We start from the raw sequence: 17163 nt of genomic DNA on the forward strand, positions 1-17163 counted from the left end.
AAAAAAAAAAAAAAAAAAAGCAGCCATTCAGGCAGCCCCTGGGGGCCCTGTGCAGGGCCTAATGGTCACCACTCCAGCAGCTTGTAGAGAGCCCTGCCAGGCCCAGGACATCCCGGCCATATGGTCCATTTGCACTCAAGCTGCTCCTCATCAGGTGTAGAGGAGCAAGGTCTATTTATCCAAGGACAGGGAGAACAGCTGGGTAATCATAAACCTAACAGCTAAATTTATGATATTCCAAGCCTTGGTAATATGCCAAAACTTCATATCTACTAAAAACACAAAAATTAGCTGGGCGTGGTGGTGCGTACCTGTAGTCTCAGCTACTCAGGAGGCTGAGACGGAGGGGATTGCTTGAGCCCGGGAGGCTGAGACTGCAGGGAGCCATGATCATGCCGCCACACTCCAGCCTGGGTAACAGAGTGAGACCCTGTCTCCCAAATAAATAATAAAGTAATGAACGTATGATGTTCCAGTGAACTGCCGCGTGTGGGCTGCCTCTCTATTTATTTATTTATTTTTTTTAAGACGGGGTTTCCCCATGTTGGTCAGGCTGGTCTTGAACTCCCGACCTCAGGTGATCCGTCCGCCTTGGCCTCCAAAGTGCTTGGATTACAGGCGTGAGCCACCACACCCGGCCTCTTATTTATTTATATTTTGGGGGGGCTGCCTCTCTCAATCCCACAAGACAGGCACCCTCCTTTTCCATCTTCATTTCTAAGCTGAGAAACTGAGACAAGTTGCCCAAAATTACAGAGTTACTCAAAATTAATAGCCGAGGAGGTTGATTCTGATGCCTAAAGCTTTACCCAATCTAAGATTTGTTGTACCTGGAAGTCCTCTGGGTCTAAAGGCCAGACTATCTGAGTCCCTGTCCTTACAGGGCTGCAGAGGAAAACAGAAATCATCGTGAACACAGAACCTGTTACGTCACTGGTCTCCACTCACACACCCCTCCCGGCAGAGCTCTGGGATCTTTCCTGCTGAGCGGACTGGAGAGTGTGCTGTGAGGCTGTGCACATACAAAGCATGTCAGTTGCAAAGCCAAACTGTCTATGTTTCAAGAGGTGTAAGGTTTCAGGAAGCCCACGAATGGGACGCCAGGGATGCTCAGACGGAGACCAATGCCATGGGTCAGCATGGGAGGCTCTGGCAAAGCCACACAGGCAGGCAACTGAGAGTAGGGCCACCACCATGGCTAACCACTGGATGCCCCTTCAGCAAGATATGGCGTGAATATCAAATGATGAAGAGAGCCTTCTGGGGAAACTGACGGCGCCCTTACACGTTTTTGTAAAACAATCCTCTTCATCCTGGAGCTGGGAGAATCACACACAGTGGGAAGGATAACGTGTGGAACCATCATACAGTTTGTCAGAAAAATTACAACCCTATCAAATTGGCACTTGACTAATTCTTTGTCGGTTTCACAGATTAACACACCATGGCATTTTCACCTACAATTTAGTGAATATAAGACAAATTTAAGATACTTTCCTTTTTTTTTTTTTTAAGATAACTTCTCAAACTCTTTGCGCCATGATTGGCATCATTACTATTAGATTCCCATTTTACGTGAATGCACTTCAGAGAGTCTTTCTTTCCAGTTCATTTACCCTTCGGTACTGGAGAACAGTCAATGATGTGCAATGAGATCCTCCTCCATTCTTCTAGGTATATAACTTCTGTCCATTTAGGCTGCCAGAAAGTCCCTGGACCATCACCTTAGCCTAGGACAACCTCCTCCTCTCATTTTTTTCCTACTATCTTTATCTTAGATCTAGACCCAAATTGACCAAACAATCCCTCACATATGTAATTAACAGTGACATCAAAAACAACATCCAGGCTGGGCGCGGTGGCTCACACCTATAATCCAGCACTTTGGGAGGCTGAGGCGGGCAGATCACCTGAGGTCAGGAGTTTGAGACCAGCCTGGTCAATATGGTGAAACCCCGTCTCTACTAAAAATACAAAAATTAGCCGGGTGTGGTGGCAGGTACCTGTAATCTCAGCTACTCGGAAGGCTGAGGCAGGAGAATCCCTTGAACCCGGGAGGTGGAGGTTGTAGTTAGCCAGGATGGCACCAATGCACTCCAGCCTGGTGACAGAGCAAGACTGTGCCTCAAAAAACGACAACAGCAAAAACCCAGCATCCATCTTGTTCTTCAACATCCCTTTATAAAGGTGATAAGTTTATTTCAGAGGGTTTTTTTTTTTTTTTTTAGGGGATTGGATCAGATTTCTTGTGTCTATTTGCCTACAGAGAGGGAGAATGCACACACAGGTGAATAAAAATGAGTGAACCTCTTGAAGATTTTAGATGGCAAAGCAATACATTGGCAATTTGCTTGTGGGGTATGTGTGGGTGGATATGCGTTTAAATTTAGAACTGGCAGCAACTTAAGACTTTCCTGGGAAATTGAGATGCTTCCGGCTTTTTGAGTAGTAGAACCACGAAACTCATCACCCTTCCTTTTGTGTACTGGCTGCAAGAATGCTCAAAAATGAATTTCCTCTTGATTTATGTCTATTTTGAACATGTTCTGTATGCATGCCTTTTATTTCAGGCCTCCAGAAATCATCACTGGAGGAGCATGCTTCATTTGACTTGACCTGGATTGGATATGAAGTCATCAAGTCATGAGAAGAGGGAGTCAAGCTCTTCCTAAGGGCTGTAGTGGCGTAGATGTCAGAGGTGTGTGAACCACAGCGGCTCCAGCTTGAACAGGGGCTGGGTTAAATGAGGCTGAGACCTACTGGGCTGCATTCCTAGACGGTTAAGGCATTCTAAGTCACAGCATGAGATAGGAGGTCAGCAAAAGATACAGGTCATAAGCAGTCTGCTGATAAAACAGTTTGCAGTAAAGAAGCTGCCCAAAACCAAGATGGTGATGACAGTGACCTCTGGTCATTCTCACTGCTACACTCCCACCAGCACCATGCCAGTTTACAAATGCCATGGCAACATCAGGAAGTTATCCTAAAGGGTTTAAAAAGGGGAGGCAGAAATAATCCACCCCTTGTTTGGCATATAATCAAGAAATAGCCACAAAAATGGGCACCCGCAGCCCTTGCGGCTGCTTTGTCTATGGAGCAGTCATTCTTTATTCTATTACTGGTGGAGGGTGTCCAGGTTCTTGACGTCTTGAACAAAGAAATGGACAAAACACACAAAGCAGCCTGGACGAGGTGGCTCATGCCTGTAACCCCAGCACTCTGGGAGGCCGAGGCGGGCAGATCCCCTGAGGTCGCAAGTTCGAGACCAGCCTGACCAACATGGAGAAACCCCATCTCTACTAATAATACAAAATTAGCCAGGTGTGGTGGTGCATGTCTGTAATCCCAGCTACTAAATGAAGAGGATGAAACAAAGTTACAGAATCATTTACTCAGTGTACACCCTATGGAGAGGATTTTTTTTTTTTTTTTTTTTTAGACAGAGTCTCACTCTGTCACCCAGGCTGGAGTGCAGTGGTGCAATCTCAGCTCACTGCAACCTCCACCTCCCCAGTTCAAGTAATTCTGCCTCAGTCTCCTGAGTAGCTGGGATTACAGGTGCACGCCACCACGGCCAGTTAATTTTTTTATTTTTAGTAAAGGTGGGGTTTCACCATATTGGTCAGGCTGGTCTTGAACTCCTGACCTCATGATCCACCCGCCTCGGCCTCCCAAAGTCCTGGGATTACAGACGTGAGCCACTGTGCCCGGACTGGAGACGATATTTCCTGTCACAGCTGAAGTGTTCATTGGCCTTATGTACCCTGTCTCCAGACCCTATTATTCTACCTCAATTCCTTTACTTTTCTAATAAACTTGCTTTCACTTTATGGACTCGTCCTGAATTCTTTCTCGCATGAGATCCAAGAACCCCCTCATAGGGTCTGGATCGGAACCCCTTTCCGGTAATATAACAGAAAATACAGCCTTGACATGGCTGTCAGGAAGCGACAGACAGGCCTCTGAGGGTGGGGTTCTGAAGGGGTTTGACCCCGTGAGGAAGGCTCTGGAGGCTCCAGTCACTCTCAGCCCCTGTGAAAGATGCCCGACGCTGCCAATAAAACTTCCAGCTTGGAGAAACTGAGGCTGAGCAGTAGGGGGTATGGGGGTCCCTGGAGGAACCAGAACCCATCCTGCTTCAGGGTGGGGCTGGTCCCCCTCTTGGCCTTTGCTGGGGCTTCGTGTCACGGAGCAGTGACTGAGGATCGGTGTTCGAAGCCCACCACAGGCTGCCAGCTGCCCAGGCGTGGCCAAGCTCTCCGCACCTGCACGCGTCTGTAAAACGTGGATGAAACGCTTCTACTGAACCGGGTGGCTGAAATCAAACGAGTTATGGGTATAAAGCGCTTAAAACGATGTCTGGTACACACTCGGTGCCAAATAAGCGTTCGCTGTGGTGACTACAATGCCTCCAGCCCAAAGCCGAAGGTCGAAAAGGGCCGGGCTGCCAGCGCAGGGGGTTCCCTTGCGCTACGCTTCGGGGGGGTCCTGGACACAGACACGGCGGACAGAGCTCTCACCAGCGAGGGCCCCGAAGGTCTGCAGCTGAAGGCCCGGGGACAAAGATGGTCGCAACACCCTTTCCTGAAAAGAACGGAGTCCCGCGCTAAGGCGCCCCCAAGCACTCCCGGCAGCGCGGAACCCGAGCAGCTCAGGAGCCCGGGAGCCCCACGTCCCGGGGACCGGAAGCGCCGCGGCCCTGACTTCCGGAAGGTGGACGGAACCTGCGAATGGGGGCGGGCCCGTGTCGCTCACGCAGAGCCGTTTCCGAGCGCGACGCCTGCTTGGTGGGAGCAGGTACTGCCGAGTCTACCCGGGCGGTTGCGTCCTGCAGTAGCGCTGCTGGTCTTGGCCCCGCGTGTCATGGGGGTCCCCGGCCCGCGGTTGTAGGGCCAGGGCGGCGGTGGCGGGGCCTAGGGGCAGGAAGCCACTGCCCGGCCTGGCAGTGTGAACGTGCAAGTCGATCCGCTAACCCAGGAAGCCCCTGGCACGGTCTATACGGGCGGTCCCGCTCCAGCCTGGGTTTTATTTTTTAGTGACAGATTCTCGCTCTGTCGCCCAGGTTGGAGTGCTGTGGTGTGATCACGGCTCACTGCAGCCTCGACCTCCCAGGCTGAAGTGATCATTCCGCCTCAGCCTCCTGATTAACTGGGACCACAGGCGCGCGGGGCTGATTTTTAAATTTTTTTGTAATTTTTTTTTGGTAGAGATGGAGGTCTCACTATGTTGGCCAGGCTGGTCTTGAACTCCTGGCCTCAAGCTGTCCTCCTGCCCCGGCCTCCGAAAGTGCTGGGATGACAGGCATGAGCCACCGCGCCTTGCCTCTCCTTTTGAATGGACCTTCTTCCATTTCTGTTTCAATGCCCAGTGCTCCATATCTGTACATAATCCGTTTGATTAACTCTTTTTTTTCTCCTTTTTAACCTAAATCAAAGCTGCCATTGAAGAGCCCCGCAATGGAAGATACGCCGTTGGTGATATCAAAACAGAAGACGGAGATGGTGTGTGGAGTCCCCACCCAGGTGGTGTGCACGGCCTTCAGCAGTCACATCCTGGTGGTGGTGACCCAGTTTGGGAAGATGGGTACACTGGTCTCCCTGGAGCCCAGCAGCGTGGCCAACGACATCAGCAAACCTGTGCTCACCACAAAAGTCCTTCTGGGGCAGGATGAGGTAAAGTGGATTGGCCGGGAACCGTGGCTCACACCTGTAACCCTAGCACTTTCAGAGGCCTTGGTGGGCAGATCGCTTGAGGCCAGGAGTTTGAGACCAGCCTGGGCAACACAACAATGCACACAGAAGTCTCTACAAAAAAACAAGTGCCTACAAAAAATGAGAGAGAGAGGCTGGGCGCAGTGGCTCACACCTGTAATCAGAGCACTTTGGGAGTCTGAGGTGGGCAGATCACTGGAGATCAGGAGTTCTAAACCAGCCTGGCCAACATGATGAAATCTCATTTCTACTAAAAATTAGCTGGGTGTGGTGGCACATGCCTGTAATCTCAGCTACTTCAGAGGCTAAGGCACAAGAATCGCTTGAACCCAAGAGGCAGAGGTTGCAGTGAGTCAAGATCATGCCACTGCATCCCAGCCTGGGAAACAGATGGAGACTCTGTCTCAAAAAAAAAAGAAAAAGAAAAAGAAAAGAAAAAAATTAGTTGGGCATGGTGGTGAGTGCCTTTGGTCCCAGCTGCTTGGGAGGCTGAGGTGGGAGGATCACTTGAGCCCTGGAGGTTGAGGCTGTAGTGAGCCATGATTGTGCCACTGCACTCCAGCCTGGATGACAGAGCAAGAGTCTGCCTCTGAAAATACTAATAATAGGTCGGGTGCAGTAGCTCACGCCTATAATCCCAGCACTTTGGGAGGCCGAGGCAGGTGGATCATGAGGTCAAGAGATGGTGGCGTGCACCTGTAGTCCCAGCTACTCAGGAGGCTGAGGCAGGAGAATTACTTGAACCCAGGAGGCAGAGGTTGCTGTGAGCCGAGATCGCGCCATTGCACTCCAGCCTAGGTAACGAGCGAAACTCCATCTCAAAATAATAGTAATAAAGTTGTCAGGAAGGGACCCCCAGGGAGGAGGAAACAGCCCTTCATTGGCTGTGATTTGTTGTTAAGGATATGGGGCATCTGACAGACAAATCCCCGTACAGCAACAGCATTTTCCGGGCACTCATGGGTCTCAAGGCACCCTGCTTGCCCTTGGTGGATGCTTTGTCCAGTCTGCAGGCATTTTATCCAGCAGACAAGCAGAGGTACCAATTTTGTCATTCAGGCCGCCTCCCCTGCCATGATTCATTATGTGAGCAGGTGGCTGGCTGTGCCCTGCCCTGCTCTGCTCTGCAAAGATCACATGTGAGATTCGTCAGCACTTGCCTCCACAGGCTTGTCTTTCCTGGGTTCTTTTAGATGAGAGTCAGCCAGAAGAGACAGGGCTGCAAAGGCGCTGAGAGAATGAACAGAATAACGCGTCCTTAGCAGTGTGTTCCTGACTGGAGTGTTCTGAGTGCTGCCTGTACTCTGAGTCACTGTGGCATGGACTTAACATGGTGGTGGTTAATGGTGGTATGGGAGGCCTATCTGGGTTCCTGAGGGATACTTTATGAAAGCATTGAGGAAAAGACCAGGCTTCTTGCAGTTAAAATGTTTTCTTCTCCCTCCTTTCACAGCCTCTCATCCACGTCTTTGCAAAGAACCTGGTAGCGTTTGTGTCTCAAGAAGCTGGAAACAAAGCAGTCCTCCTCGCTGTTGCCATGAAAGACAAAAGCATGGAGGGGGTGAAGGCGCTGAGGGAGGTGATCCGGGTGTGCCAGGTGTGGTGACCTGGAGGCAGCTGCCCCTCACTGCTCAGCAGGACACCTGAGGACCCAGACACCCTCTCAGGGACTCAAGTCTTGCCTCCCTCCCCGGTGGAGGGAGGAACTTTGTCTGGCACTAGCCCTTGGAGCCAGGAAAAATATTTGTGTCTCAGGCAGACTTTTACTCTGGTTACTAAGATTATCTGTGCATGGGGGTAGAGGTGGAGCATGGAGCATGTCCCAAGGGAGTTGTGAATGGATCTCACTGGGACCTGAGTCGTTGCTTGTGTTTGAGAATTGGAGGAATGAGCCAGCAGGCCTGGCTCATGGCTCCCTGTGTGCAGGATCAATTTTAGGAGAACATTTCTTTTTTATTAAAAGCAAATGTGTATCCCAGAATACTTCCCCATCCTCCTTAACAATGGCGAGACCCCACAGTGGCACAGCATGAGTTCAGTTTCATGTTCTTCACAGGGAAGGAAAACTTGTTGGGTGAAAACGCAAAGGAATGTCATTCCCAGCCACTGCCTGGATCCCAGGCGTGGGCCTGTACGTGCTGTCACCCTGCTCCTCCTCCCCTGACTTCTCTGAGCCCGCTGGGAAGCTGGTGGCTGTCAGCAGACATTTCTATCTTTCTGTGTGTGCCCGTTACTGTGCGGCAGCTGGGGACAGACCCTGGCCTCTGAATCCTGAATGGCAAGAGTGGAGGGACACTTCTGTCAAAGGAGCCTCGTGTGCAGAGATCAGGAGGGAGGAGCGAGGCAGGGCGGTGCAGGGCACTGGGGTGGGTCGCCAGAGGTAGGCAGCTGGGGTGTGGCTGAACATGACCTCCCTGTGGGGAAGGCAGGGGTCCTGCTGTGCTGAGGCCACAAGACTTAGTCTTTCGGGAAGCAGTGTTCACAAGGGTTGGCAGAGCCCAGGGCCAGGAATTGGCTTCAGGATGGCATTTACGCCTCTGACAAGTGGCAGCCTGGGCTCTCCCTCCAGCTGCTGCCAGGGAAGCTTTACTGATCATGCCCAAGTTGGAATTTCTGAAGCTGGAAGTCGAAGATTTGGACCACTCGACTGGCAGTCTCGTAAGAAACAGGCAACTGGAGAGTTGAGGTGGGTGACAGGATCCAGAGGCAGAAACCAGGCAACACTCTGGAGCAGAGTGAGCGCCCCGCCTGGCCTTCCAGAGAATCGGGGGGTTTACTAAGTCTTAGCTACCTGTGAAGAAACACTTTAGGGGCATAGGGTGTTTGTGGAATTAGAAAGGAATATTTTCTTTCTTCCTTTTTATTTTTTTCAATAGAGGCTGGTCTCACTGTTGCCCAGGCTGGTCTCGAACTCCTGGCCTCAAGTGATCCTGTTGCCTCAGACTCCAAAAGTGCTGGGATCACAGGCATGTGCACTATTTCTTCCCTTTTTTTTTTTTTTTTTTTTTTAATTGTTTTTCCTTTTATCCTATTCTAAACCCCTGGTTTTTTTTTTTTTTTCTTTTTTTTGAGACAGAGTCTCTTTCTGTTGCCCAGGCTGGAGCGCAGTAGTGCAATCTCGGCTCACTGCAACCTCCGCCTCCCAGGTTCAAGTAAGTCTAAGCTTCCCGAGTGGCTGGGACTACAGGCGTGCGCCACCACCTTTGGCTAATTTTTTGTATTTTTTAGAAGAGAGGGCGTTTTACCATGTTGGTCAGGCTGGTCTTGAACTCCTGACCTCAAATGATCTGCCTGCCACAGCCTCCCAAAGTGTTGGGATTACAGATGTGAGCCACCGTGCCCAGCCTAACCCCTGCTCATTTCTAATAGCTTCTGAAGTCCTGCGATTTTCTTTTTTTTCTTCTTTTTTTTTTTTTTTTTTTTTTTTTTTTGAGATAGGGTCTCATTCTGTCAACCTGGCTGGAGCACAGTGGAGCAATCTCAGCTCACTGCAGCCTTGACTCCCAGGTTCAAGCGATCCTCCCATGCTCAGCCAAGCAACCTGAGTAGCTGGGACTACAGGTGCATGCCTCATTCCTGAAGTGCCTAAGTTCTGTGTTTTTACTAGAGATGAGGGTCTCACTATGTTGCCCAGACTGGTCTCAAACTCCTAGACTCAAGCGATCCTCCTACCTCAGCTTCCCAAAATGCTGGGATTACAGGCGTGAGCCATGACACCTGGCCAATTTTCTCGATATTAGAAACCCTCGAGGACAGGTGATGGGAAGGACTATTTCAGACTGCTGGTCCGATTTAAAAGGAGTTTGGAAGGTGAGTTTGCTAAAGATGGGACAGAAGGAAACTGACTCTTCAGGGGCTCACTTCTTTAGCAAGGGCTGCGGAATGCCCAGTGCCATGCTGCCTGCTGGGTCACCCACAGCCGTGGTCCCTGCCCCTGTGGGTTCACAGCCTGGTTGGCTATCAGACAACCTTAGCATGAGAAGAGAGCAGCAGAGTCCCATGTAGGGATCCTGGCAGATTTCCTGGAGGAGGTGCTGCCCCCATCATCTACATGCAGCAGGGACACAGGGTATACTGAGGCAAACCCAGCCCTGGCAGATAGGACTCTCGGGCAGGCATGCGTCCAGGTCTGCCAGCCCCTCATGAAATCCTACGTTGAATCCCACTTGGTGTCTGCCTCCTGGGGGGCCTGAACCCACAATTTTAAGGGCCATAAAAGAGTGGATGGAAGGAAAAAGGAAGGGCCATCTGCACATGAGTAAAGCCCCAGTGGGTAGCAGGTGTGTCAGGACAGGTGCAGGGACTCAGGATCACTGCCAAAGGAAGGGGACCTGGGGCGGGGGTGGAGTAGGGGGACCAGCTCACCAAGGGCTCAGCCTTGAACCAGAGGCCAGGGCATGATGTCAGCAGATTAATAGAGTGGGTGCCTGGGCAGAAGCCTTGCCCTTTGGTATTAGCCTGTAATTACTCACACTTGTCTAAAAGTCAGATGTTTTTGCTGGGTGTGGTGGCTCATGCCCCAAATCTCAGCTACTTGGAAGGCTGAGACGGGGAGGGTGGCTTGAGCCTGGGAGTTTGAGCCCAGCGTGGGCAACGAAGCAAGACACCATGTTAATACATACTTGCCTGTCTCTACAAATAAAAACCCGACAGTTTTGTTGAAGAGCCGCAGCTTCACTCATTTAACCAGTGGGGACACAGCGTGGACGGCGCTCCAATATGAGTCCGGATGCAGCTCTGCGGCTTGCGCCTCCTGACCTGTCCCTTAGTGGTAATGATGGACTGCTGGCCGTGGCATTGCCCTTCCCACCAGGGCCACCCATTCAGGCCTCGCGCCATGAGTGGTCCCCTGCATTTTCCATACACAGAAGCAGGCACAGAGAGTCCGCACCCCAAGGTGGAGAAGCCGGAATCGCCCCTGCGGAGTACCCTGGAGCCCCTGTACCCCAGTCACGGGCCCCGTGGTTCTCCTTCATGGCTTCCTTTTTTATTTTTGAAACAGTCTCACTCTGTCGCCCAGGCTGGAGTTCAGTGGCTCAATCTCAGCTCACTGCAACCTCTGCCTTCCTGGTTCAAGCGATTCTCCTGCCTCAGCCTCTCGAGTAGCTGAGATTACAGGCACATATCACGACAGGGTTTCACCACGTTGTTCAGGCTGGTCTCGAACTCCTGACCTCAGGTGATCTGCCCACCTCAGCCTCCCAAAGTGCTGGGATCACAGGCGTGAGCCACTGTGCTGGCAATGGCCTCCTTTTCTTTCACGCAGCAACTGCACCAGGAAAATTGTTCTCACCCAAGCCAAGGTCGTTTGCCTCCAAGGGTGCCCAGTCTGGTGTAGCACTCTGTTTTCGGGAGAGCATTGGCTCCTGAGAGCCAGGCCCGGGAGGCCTGTCCCATCTAATTGAGTCCTTGTGACCACTCTTCAAAGGTAGTCTGTGGAGGCCAGGCGTGGTAGCTCACACCTATAATCCCAGAACTTTGGGAGGTCAAGGTGGGCGGATCATCTGAGGTCAGGAGTTCGAGATCAGCCTGGCCAACATGGAGAAATCCCATCTGTACTAAAAATACAAAAAGTTAGCCAGGCGTGGAGGCAGGTGCCTGTGATCCCAGTACTTTGGAAGTCCAAGGCAGGCCGATTGCTTGAGCCAGGAGTTCAAAACCAACCTGGGCAACATGGGGAAACCCCATCTCTGTATTTAAAAAAGCATATAAAGACAAAAATGAATTTCATAAAAAATAATAAAGTAGGCTGTGGAGAAACTAAGGCTCTGGAGGGGTGGGCACGTTGCCTGGAGGCTCCTGGGATGTCCACACGGCTCTGCCCCGTGTCCTGTGCAGGGTCCCGAAGCCAGCCGCCTTGAAGATGGTGCTGAAACAGGCATGTGATTGAGAATGGGCTCCCAGCGCCCTCCTGAGGTCCTTCACAGCCGCCTGGCAGCCATTAGCAACACAGACCGAGGCGAAGCGCCTCCGCCATCCAGCCAACTTCTCTGCTGTAAATCAGATGGCAGCAACTGTGGAAGGGCCCTGGCCCTCTGCTTTCTGAGGCCTGCTCCCAGCCTCATAACTCAGGAGCCACCCCTGCTCCAGTGAGGAGCTCTGTGGAGCTGGCCATGATCGCAGGCACAGCCTTCTGCTGTGGGGATTGCTGCTCCTTTAGGAGTACGAGCTGCCGGTGGCATTTACCCGCAATCCAGCTGTAATCACAGCTCCCAGAAACTCACGGCCAACTGTTAGTAATGAACACGGGGCCTATGGCAGCCACTGCAGCTGAGACAGTGGACAGTGTTCACTCCAAAGCAATACACTTGCACCAGCATGGTGCAGCTTCCAGCACTGTTTTCTGCTTGGCTGCAAGGGAACCTCCCCAAGTCTCCCCACCACCCCCTTTTCCGAAGTGGATGTGGTGACCTTGGAGGCCAAAAAGAGCCAATGAGAGGACTGTTCTTGGCTCTTGTTTCACGTGGCTTCTCCAGGGTGTTGACGAGCCCTGGTCCATGTGGACTGATGATGACAAATGACCCATGAAGGGGGACAGCAGCACGCGGGGACCAGCAGAGTGAGCTGGCCTCGGTTATCTTGTTGAGCATCTGGGAATGCAATTGGAACAGGAGCCGTGGGTAAGTGACTGGAATGAGGGCCTGACCAAAAGGAATGAAACCAGAGAGACCAGAATGGTGGGGAAAAGAACTGCACAGGGGCGCTCTGCCACTTTGGTTTTATACTTTGGCATCACAGCGAGAAAAATGACAAACCCTTCCTTGGGTGTAGTGAAGGGTGACTCGAGCAGCGAGTGAGGATGTGTAGATTCCCTAACAACTGTGAGAAGACTGAAAGCGCTGGAGCTCTGGGGATTCAGAGTCATTTTCAGAAATAAGGCCAAGCGCATGGCTCACGGCTGTTATCCCAACACTTTGGGAGGCTGAGGTGGAGGATGGCCTGAGCCAGAGGCAGAGGTTGCAGTGAACCCAGATCACGTTGTTAATAGCTATGGCCAGGCAGCTGTGAAGGACCTCGGGAGGGTACTGGGAGCCCACTCTCAAGTACACGCTAGTTTCAGCACCGCCTTCAAGGCAGGTGGCCTGGGACCCTGCATATGACATGGAGCAGAGCCACATGAACACCCCAGCCTGGGCAACAAAGCAAGACCCTGTCTCCAAAAGAAAAAGCAAATAAGAAAGAAGCACACATCTTTTGATGAAGGATGTTTTGATAAAGACTGCTCTCATGGGCCCCAGAACACTCCAAGGTAGGCAGCACGATGCCGTAAGCCCCAGGACCTGCAGACGCGAAGCTGGGCTCTGAGTTGCTGGCTGGGAAGGTGGTTGCCAGCCGAACCCACGCCGGCTGAGGAGGGCAGAGGTCAGCTGCCCCGTCTAGGCATGATTTGTGACACAGGAAGGAGACAGCACTGGAGAAATCCTGGGGTCTGGAAGGAAAGGCGGGGGAGGGAGGGAGGGGTCTCCAAGAAAAGGGAAGCCGGCAGCGCTGTTTCTAAGCAGAATTCTACGGAACTTGCAGCCAGGACTCAGGGCACACACCTGCTCTGCCCGTCCAACTTCACCCCGACCACCCAGGATGGGAAGCATCGTGGAGGCTACTTTGCAGGTGGGAAGATCGAGGCCCAGGGCCATGCTGCGACGTCCCCCCACCCAAGGTTCAGCCCAGGAAGGTAGAACAAACCCCAATTCCAGCCCCATGTCCCACTAGCCAGGGGCCTGCAGCTCCTGACTTAGCTCCCCCATCAAACAGGGGTTTGTCCTGCCCCACCGGGTGGGAGGCCTGAGCTGCCAGGCCCACGGGAGCTCGTGCGTGCATCTCATGTTCCAGTCTGCCCGGGTAGCAGGCGTGCATGGGGAGGGGCAGAGCTTGACAGTGATCTGTGTCCCGACACCCTCAGGCTCCTGGATGAGGCTTTTCAGGGGTGAGGGGGCCAAAGAAGGGAAGGGGGAGGCAGGGCCTGCGTCACGTGTGAAGGGGCATCAGGACCCCAGCCCATGCACGGTCCCATGTCTGAAATCCACCTGACAGGGAGATTGGACCAGGCTCTCATACCTGCTGGGACAACAGGAGGCAGGGGTGGCACGTGGACAGACGTGGGTTCCAGAATTCGGGCAGAGGGGAAGGTAGAGGGTGTGGTCCATGCCAGCTGCACCCAGGCAGGTAGAGCCAGCTGGGTGGGGTGGGGGTGGGGCTGGGAGGAGTACCTGGGTCTGTGGAGAGGCTAGAGCTCAGGAGCAATCGTCTCACAGGGACCCAGGCTGCCCCGCTGCTGTGAGGAGGGGGCAGTGGAGGCCGGGGACCTCGCTTCAGGGCCACAAGCCCAGAGAGCTGCCGCCAACTGGCCTGACAGGCTGAGCACTACTGGAAGGTAAGCTGCATGGGTGTGGAAGTGCAAGCGTTTGTGTGTACATGGGGTGTGGGGTCCAGGCTGAGCCCCTGCACTTCAATGGGGTGGGAGGCTCCTGAAAAAAAAAACTCATACCTTGAAATTTTAAGAATCACAGTCTCCCCACCCCTGAGCCCCACCTCTGGCTCCAGATGTGGGGGTGTCCAGGCCAGACCAGCATCCCCAACCCTGGCTCCAGATGAAAGGGTGCCCCTAACCTGTCTACACCCAGTGCTGGCAGCTCCCCCAGGCGAAGGCAAGTACAGGCAGGCCCTGGTGACTCTCTGGGGAAGGGGCAACAGGGACGGGAGCAGGGAGGCGGGGGCTGGGCCCGGGAGGACAGGGCGGAAGACCTACTGCAGGAAGAAAGCAGAGTCCTCAGGATGGGGTCCTCAGGGTCTGGGGCTGACGGGCTCAGGCAGGCAAAATTGCTTGAGGGTCAGAAGCTGAGGCAGGGGCCCTCCATGCTGCACCTAGCTGCCAGGTCACCAGGCCAGCTGAGACAATGGAGCTGAGTCCCAGGGCCTGGCCAGGCTAGCTCTCCCATGCAGCAGCCTGCATCCCTAGAAGAGCAGGTGACAGGAGGCCAACCTGAGGCCTCAGCCCAGCCACCCTGACCTGCCGCACAGCTTTCGCTAGTGGAGACAGGCGCAGGCTGGCACAGGCTCTGCCTCAGGTCACAGACACCATGCATAGCCAGAGCCGGCCCCAGCTCTTGGTATTGCCCAGGGCCTCCTCCCCGCAGCTGTAGGAGCCATTCCCCAGCCCTAGTGAGAAGGGGTATGTGGACCCCCAGGAGGCCACACTCTCTGCCCGCCCCACTCGGCTCTCCGGAGGGCATGCTCATGGACAGGAGCCAGGGGAATCCCAGAACCAAAGGAGGAGGTGGACATGGCACCCAGGTCCCCGGCATGGTGGGTGGCTGGGCTGGACTCCTCCAGGCCTTCCAGGATCATGCTGGAGGGAAGAGCGGCCCCTCTATGTGACTCCATGGCCTGAGCACCAGGGCCTGGCCAACAGGGAGACCTGTCCCTGTCACCCCCTGCTCTCACCCCAGGGCTGCTGCCTTGGTGAATTGCTGGCCAGGGCCCCCAGGGGAGGATGGGGTGGGGTGGGCCTGGGAAGTTGGGTGTCAGGGATGTGTGCCCACTGGTCACCTCATCCCCCTGGGGTGTAGCTTGGCCTGGGACACTAAATGAGCTAATTCTGAGGACATGACTCCCGGGTGCCCCAAATTCCACCCAGCAGCAAAGGAGGCAGGGGGTACAGCACACCCTGGGTCTGCAGAGAGGTGGGTGGGCAGGGGGTCGGGGTGGGCACCAGCAGGGCAGCCAGCCTGGAACTGGGCAGCAGTGCATGGGCCTGAAGCCAGGCTTCTCACGAGGACAGGAGGCAGCTGTGCCAGGACCAGGATGTGGGACTGGCTGGGCGGCTTCTCAGCTCCAGGCACCTGGACACAGTGAACAGGGGTCAGAGGGCCCTGACGCCCAGATCTGGGCAGGCAGGTCTGTCCTGCGATGGGCTTGGTCAGCGTCCAGCCCCCGCCAAGAAAATCAGGCCCAGCCAACTCTGCCACCTCTTGTGACTGGGCGCAGGCTGTGACACCAGCACCGGATGTGGCCTCGATCAGCCTTTGAGCCCCAGGAGCAGGTGACAGAGTGGTCAACCTCCCAACTGCCCCACCCTGGGGACCAGGCCCCCCAAAAACTCCCTGTGGGACTTGGAGCCAGGATCCTCCCTGGGGAGGAGGGAGGGGACTGGCTGCTCCATCAGATCCTTTCCCACCCAGGGTGTACCTCAGCGTGCCCAGAATGGGCCGGGCCTGGGCAGGGCAGGTGACGGAGGTGAGGGCTGCAGTGCAGGGCTCTGAGAGCCTTGGAACCCACTGGGGAGACCCTGGAGCTGCTCACAGACACTGGCAGGGCCAGAACCAGCTGAGAGCCAGAGAGGTGAGGGCGTTTCAGGAATGGGAGGACTCACATGGCCGGGCAGGTGGTCACTGGGTAGGGGAGAGAGGGAAGCCAGTGGCCATTCAGCATGGTGTGCACAAGTCATGGGTCTCACTGCATCCACTCAGCACCCTCTCAGGGCAGGCATCTCTGCTCCCATGTTCCAGGTAGGGACATGGAGGCTAAGGTGTGCACACGGGGGAATGGCTGGGCTGGAGTTCACACCCAAGAGCCCTGAGTGTTCACTTTGCTGAATGATCGGGCACGGTGGGTAGGGATTTGGTAGAAACCCTGGTAGTCCCTGGGTCTGCCTGGATGTGGGGACAAAAGAGGCAGATGTGATGGAGACAGAGCCAGGTGGGAGAGACAGCAGGGGTGGGGACAAAGGCAGGCTGGGTGGGGAGGGTGGGCAGATGTTGGAGACAGAGCTGGGGTGGGATAGCCGGGGCGGGGCCAGAGGCAGGCCAGGTGGGGAGAGTGGCCCAGAAGATGGACAGGCAGGCCAGCAGTGATCAAATCCTGCTTTGGCCAGGACTTGGAGCAAATCCACTTTACAGATGAGAAAACAGGCCCAGAGAGGCAAAGGCGCCTGCCAAGGTTGCCAAGGCCATGGGCAAGACAAAGGGCCAAGGGCTGAGGCTGCTTCTGAGAGTGGCATGCTCAGAAAGCTGTGAAGGAAGGCTGGGTGGAGATGGCAGAGGCCTCCTCTCTTTTCAGAGCCTTGCGTTTATAAAAGGCCTTCAAGGCCCAGTGCTGGGGAGAAGGGATACAGCCAAAGCTGCCTGATGAGGCAAAGTCATTACCTCAAATGTGCAAGAGGACCTGGAGTTCTGGGCTTAGGGGCCAGAGCCCAGGCTTTTGGGACAGTTTCCTAAAGGCACTAGCTGAACAAGAACATGCCAGAGTAGGATGGCTATGAGAAAAACCCAGAGGCAATGCTGGACCTGCCTTCCACCATCAGGGCAGGAGGCATCCCTGACTGAAGAGGGCTTCTAAGGGTCAGGGACCCTCAGGGGCCATGAACCAGCTCAGGCTGACACCAAAGACCCTTCACCCATACTCCCCACTGGCACAGCTGTGGGCTGAGGAGATCAGCAGGCCTCCCTGGCCTTGT

At 54.2% G+C, this 17163-nt stretch overlaps 1 protein-coding gene and 1 long non-coding RNA gene across 2 annotated transcripts in view; one reads left to right on the forward strand and one right to left on the reverse strand.

Moving 5' to 3' along the window:
* LOC119468173 overlaps window positions 1-4680 on the reverse strand; it is a 26416-nt gene extending 21736 nt beyond the window's left edge. Inside the window, exon 1 of the long non-coding RNA XR_005196814.1 lies at window positions 4521-4680. This is a non-coding gene — a long non-coding RNA (uncharacterized LOC119468173). The remainder of the gene's footprint in view (window positions 1-4520) is intronic.
* Window positions 4681-4688: 8 nt separating this feature from the next.
* Window positions 4689-7694, forward strand: PSMG3 (proteasome assembly chaperone 3). Its single transcript, XM_017508223.2, has 3 exons — window positions 4689-4797; window positions 5448-5672; window positions 7165-7694. The coding sequence occupies exons 2-3, from the start codon at window positions 5457-5459 to the stop codon at window positions 7315-7317; spliced, it is 369 nt and encodes a 122-aa protein (XP_017363712.1). The 5' UTR covers window positions 4689-4797; window positions 5448-5456; the 3' UTR covers window positions 7318-7694.
* The last annotated feature ends 9469 nt before the right edge of the window (window positions 7695-17163 follow it).

Source organism: Cebus imitator, unplaced genomic scaffold, assembly GCF_001604975.1.
Source record: "Cebus imitator isolate Cc_AM_T3 unplaced genomic scaffold, Cebus_imitator-1.0 Scaffold388, whole genome shotgun sequence".
Classification (NCBI taxonomy): domain Eukaryota; kingdom Metazoa; phylum Chordata; class Mammalia; order Primates; family Cebidae; genus Cebus; species Cebus imitator.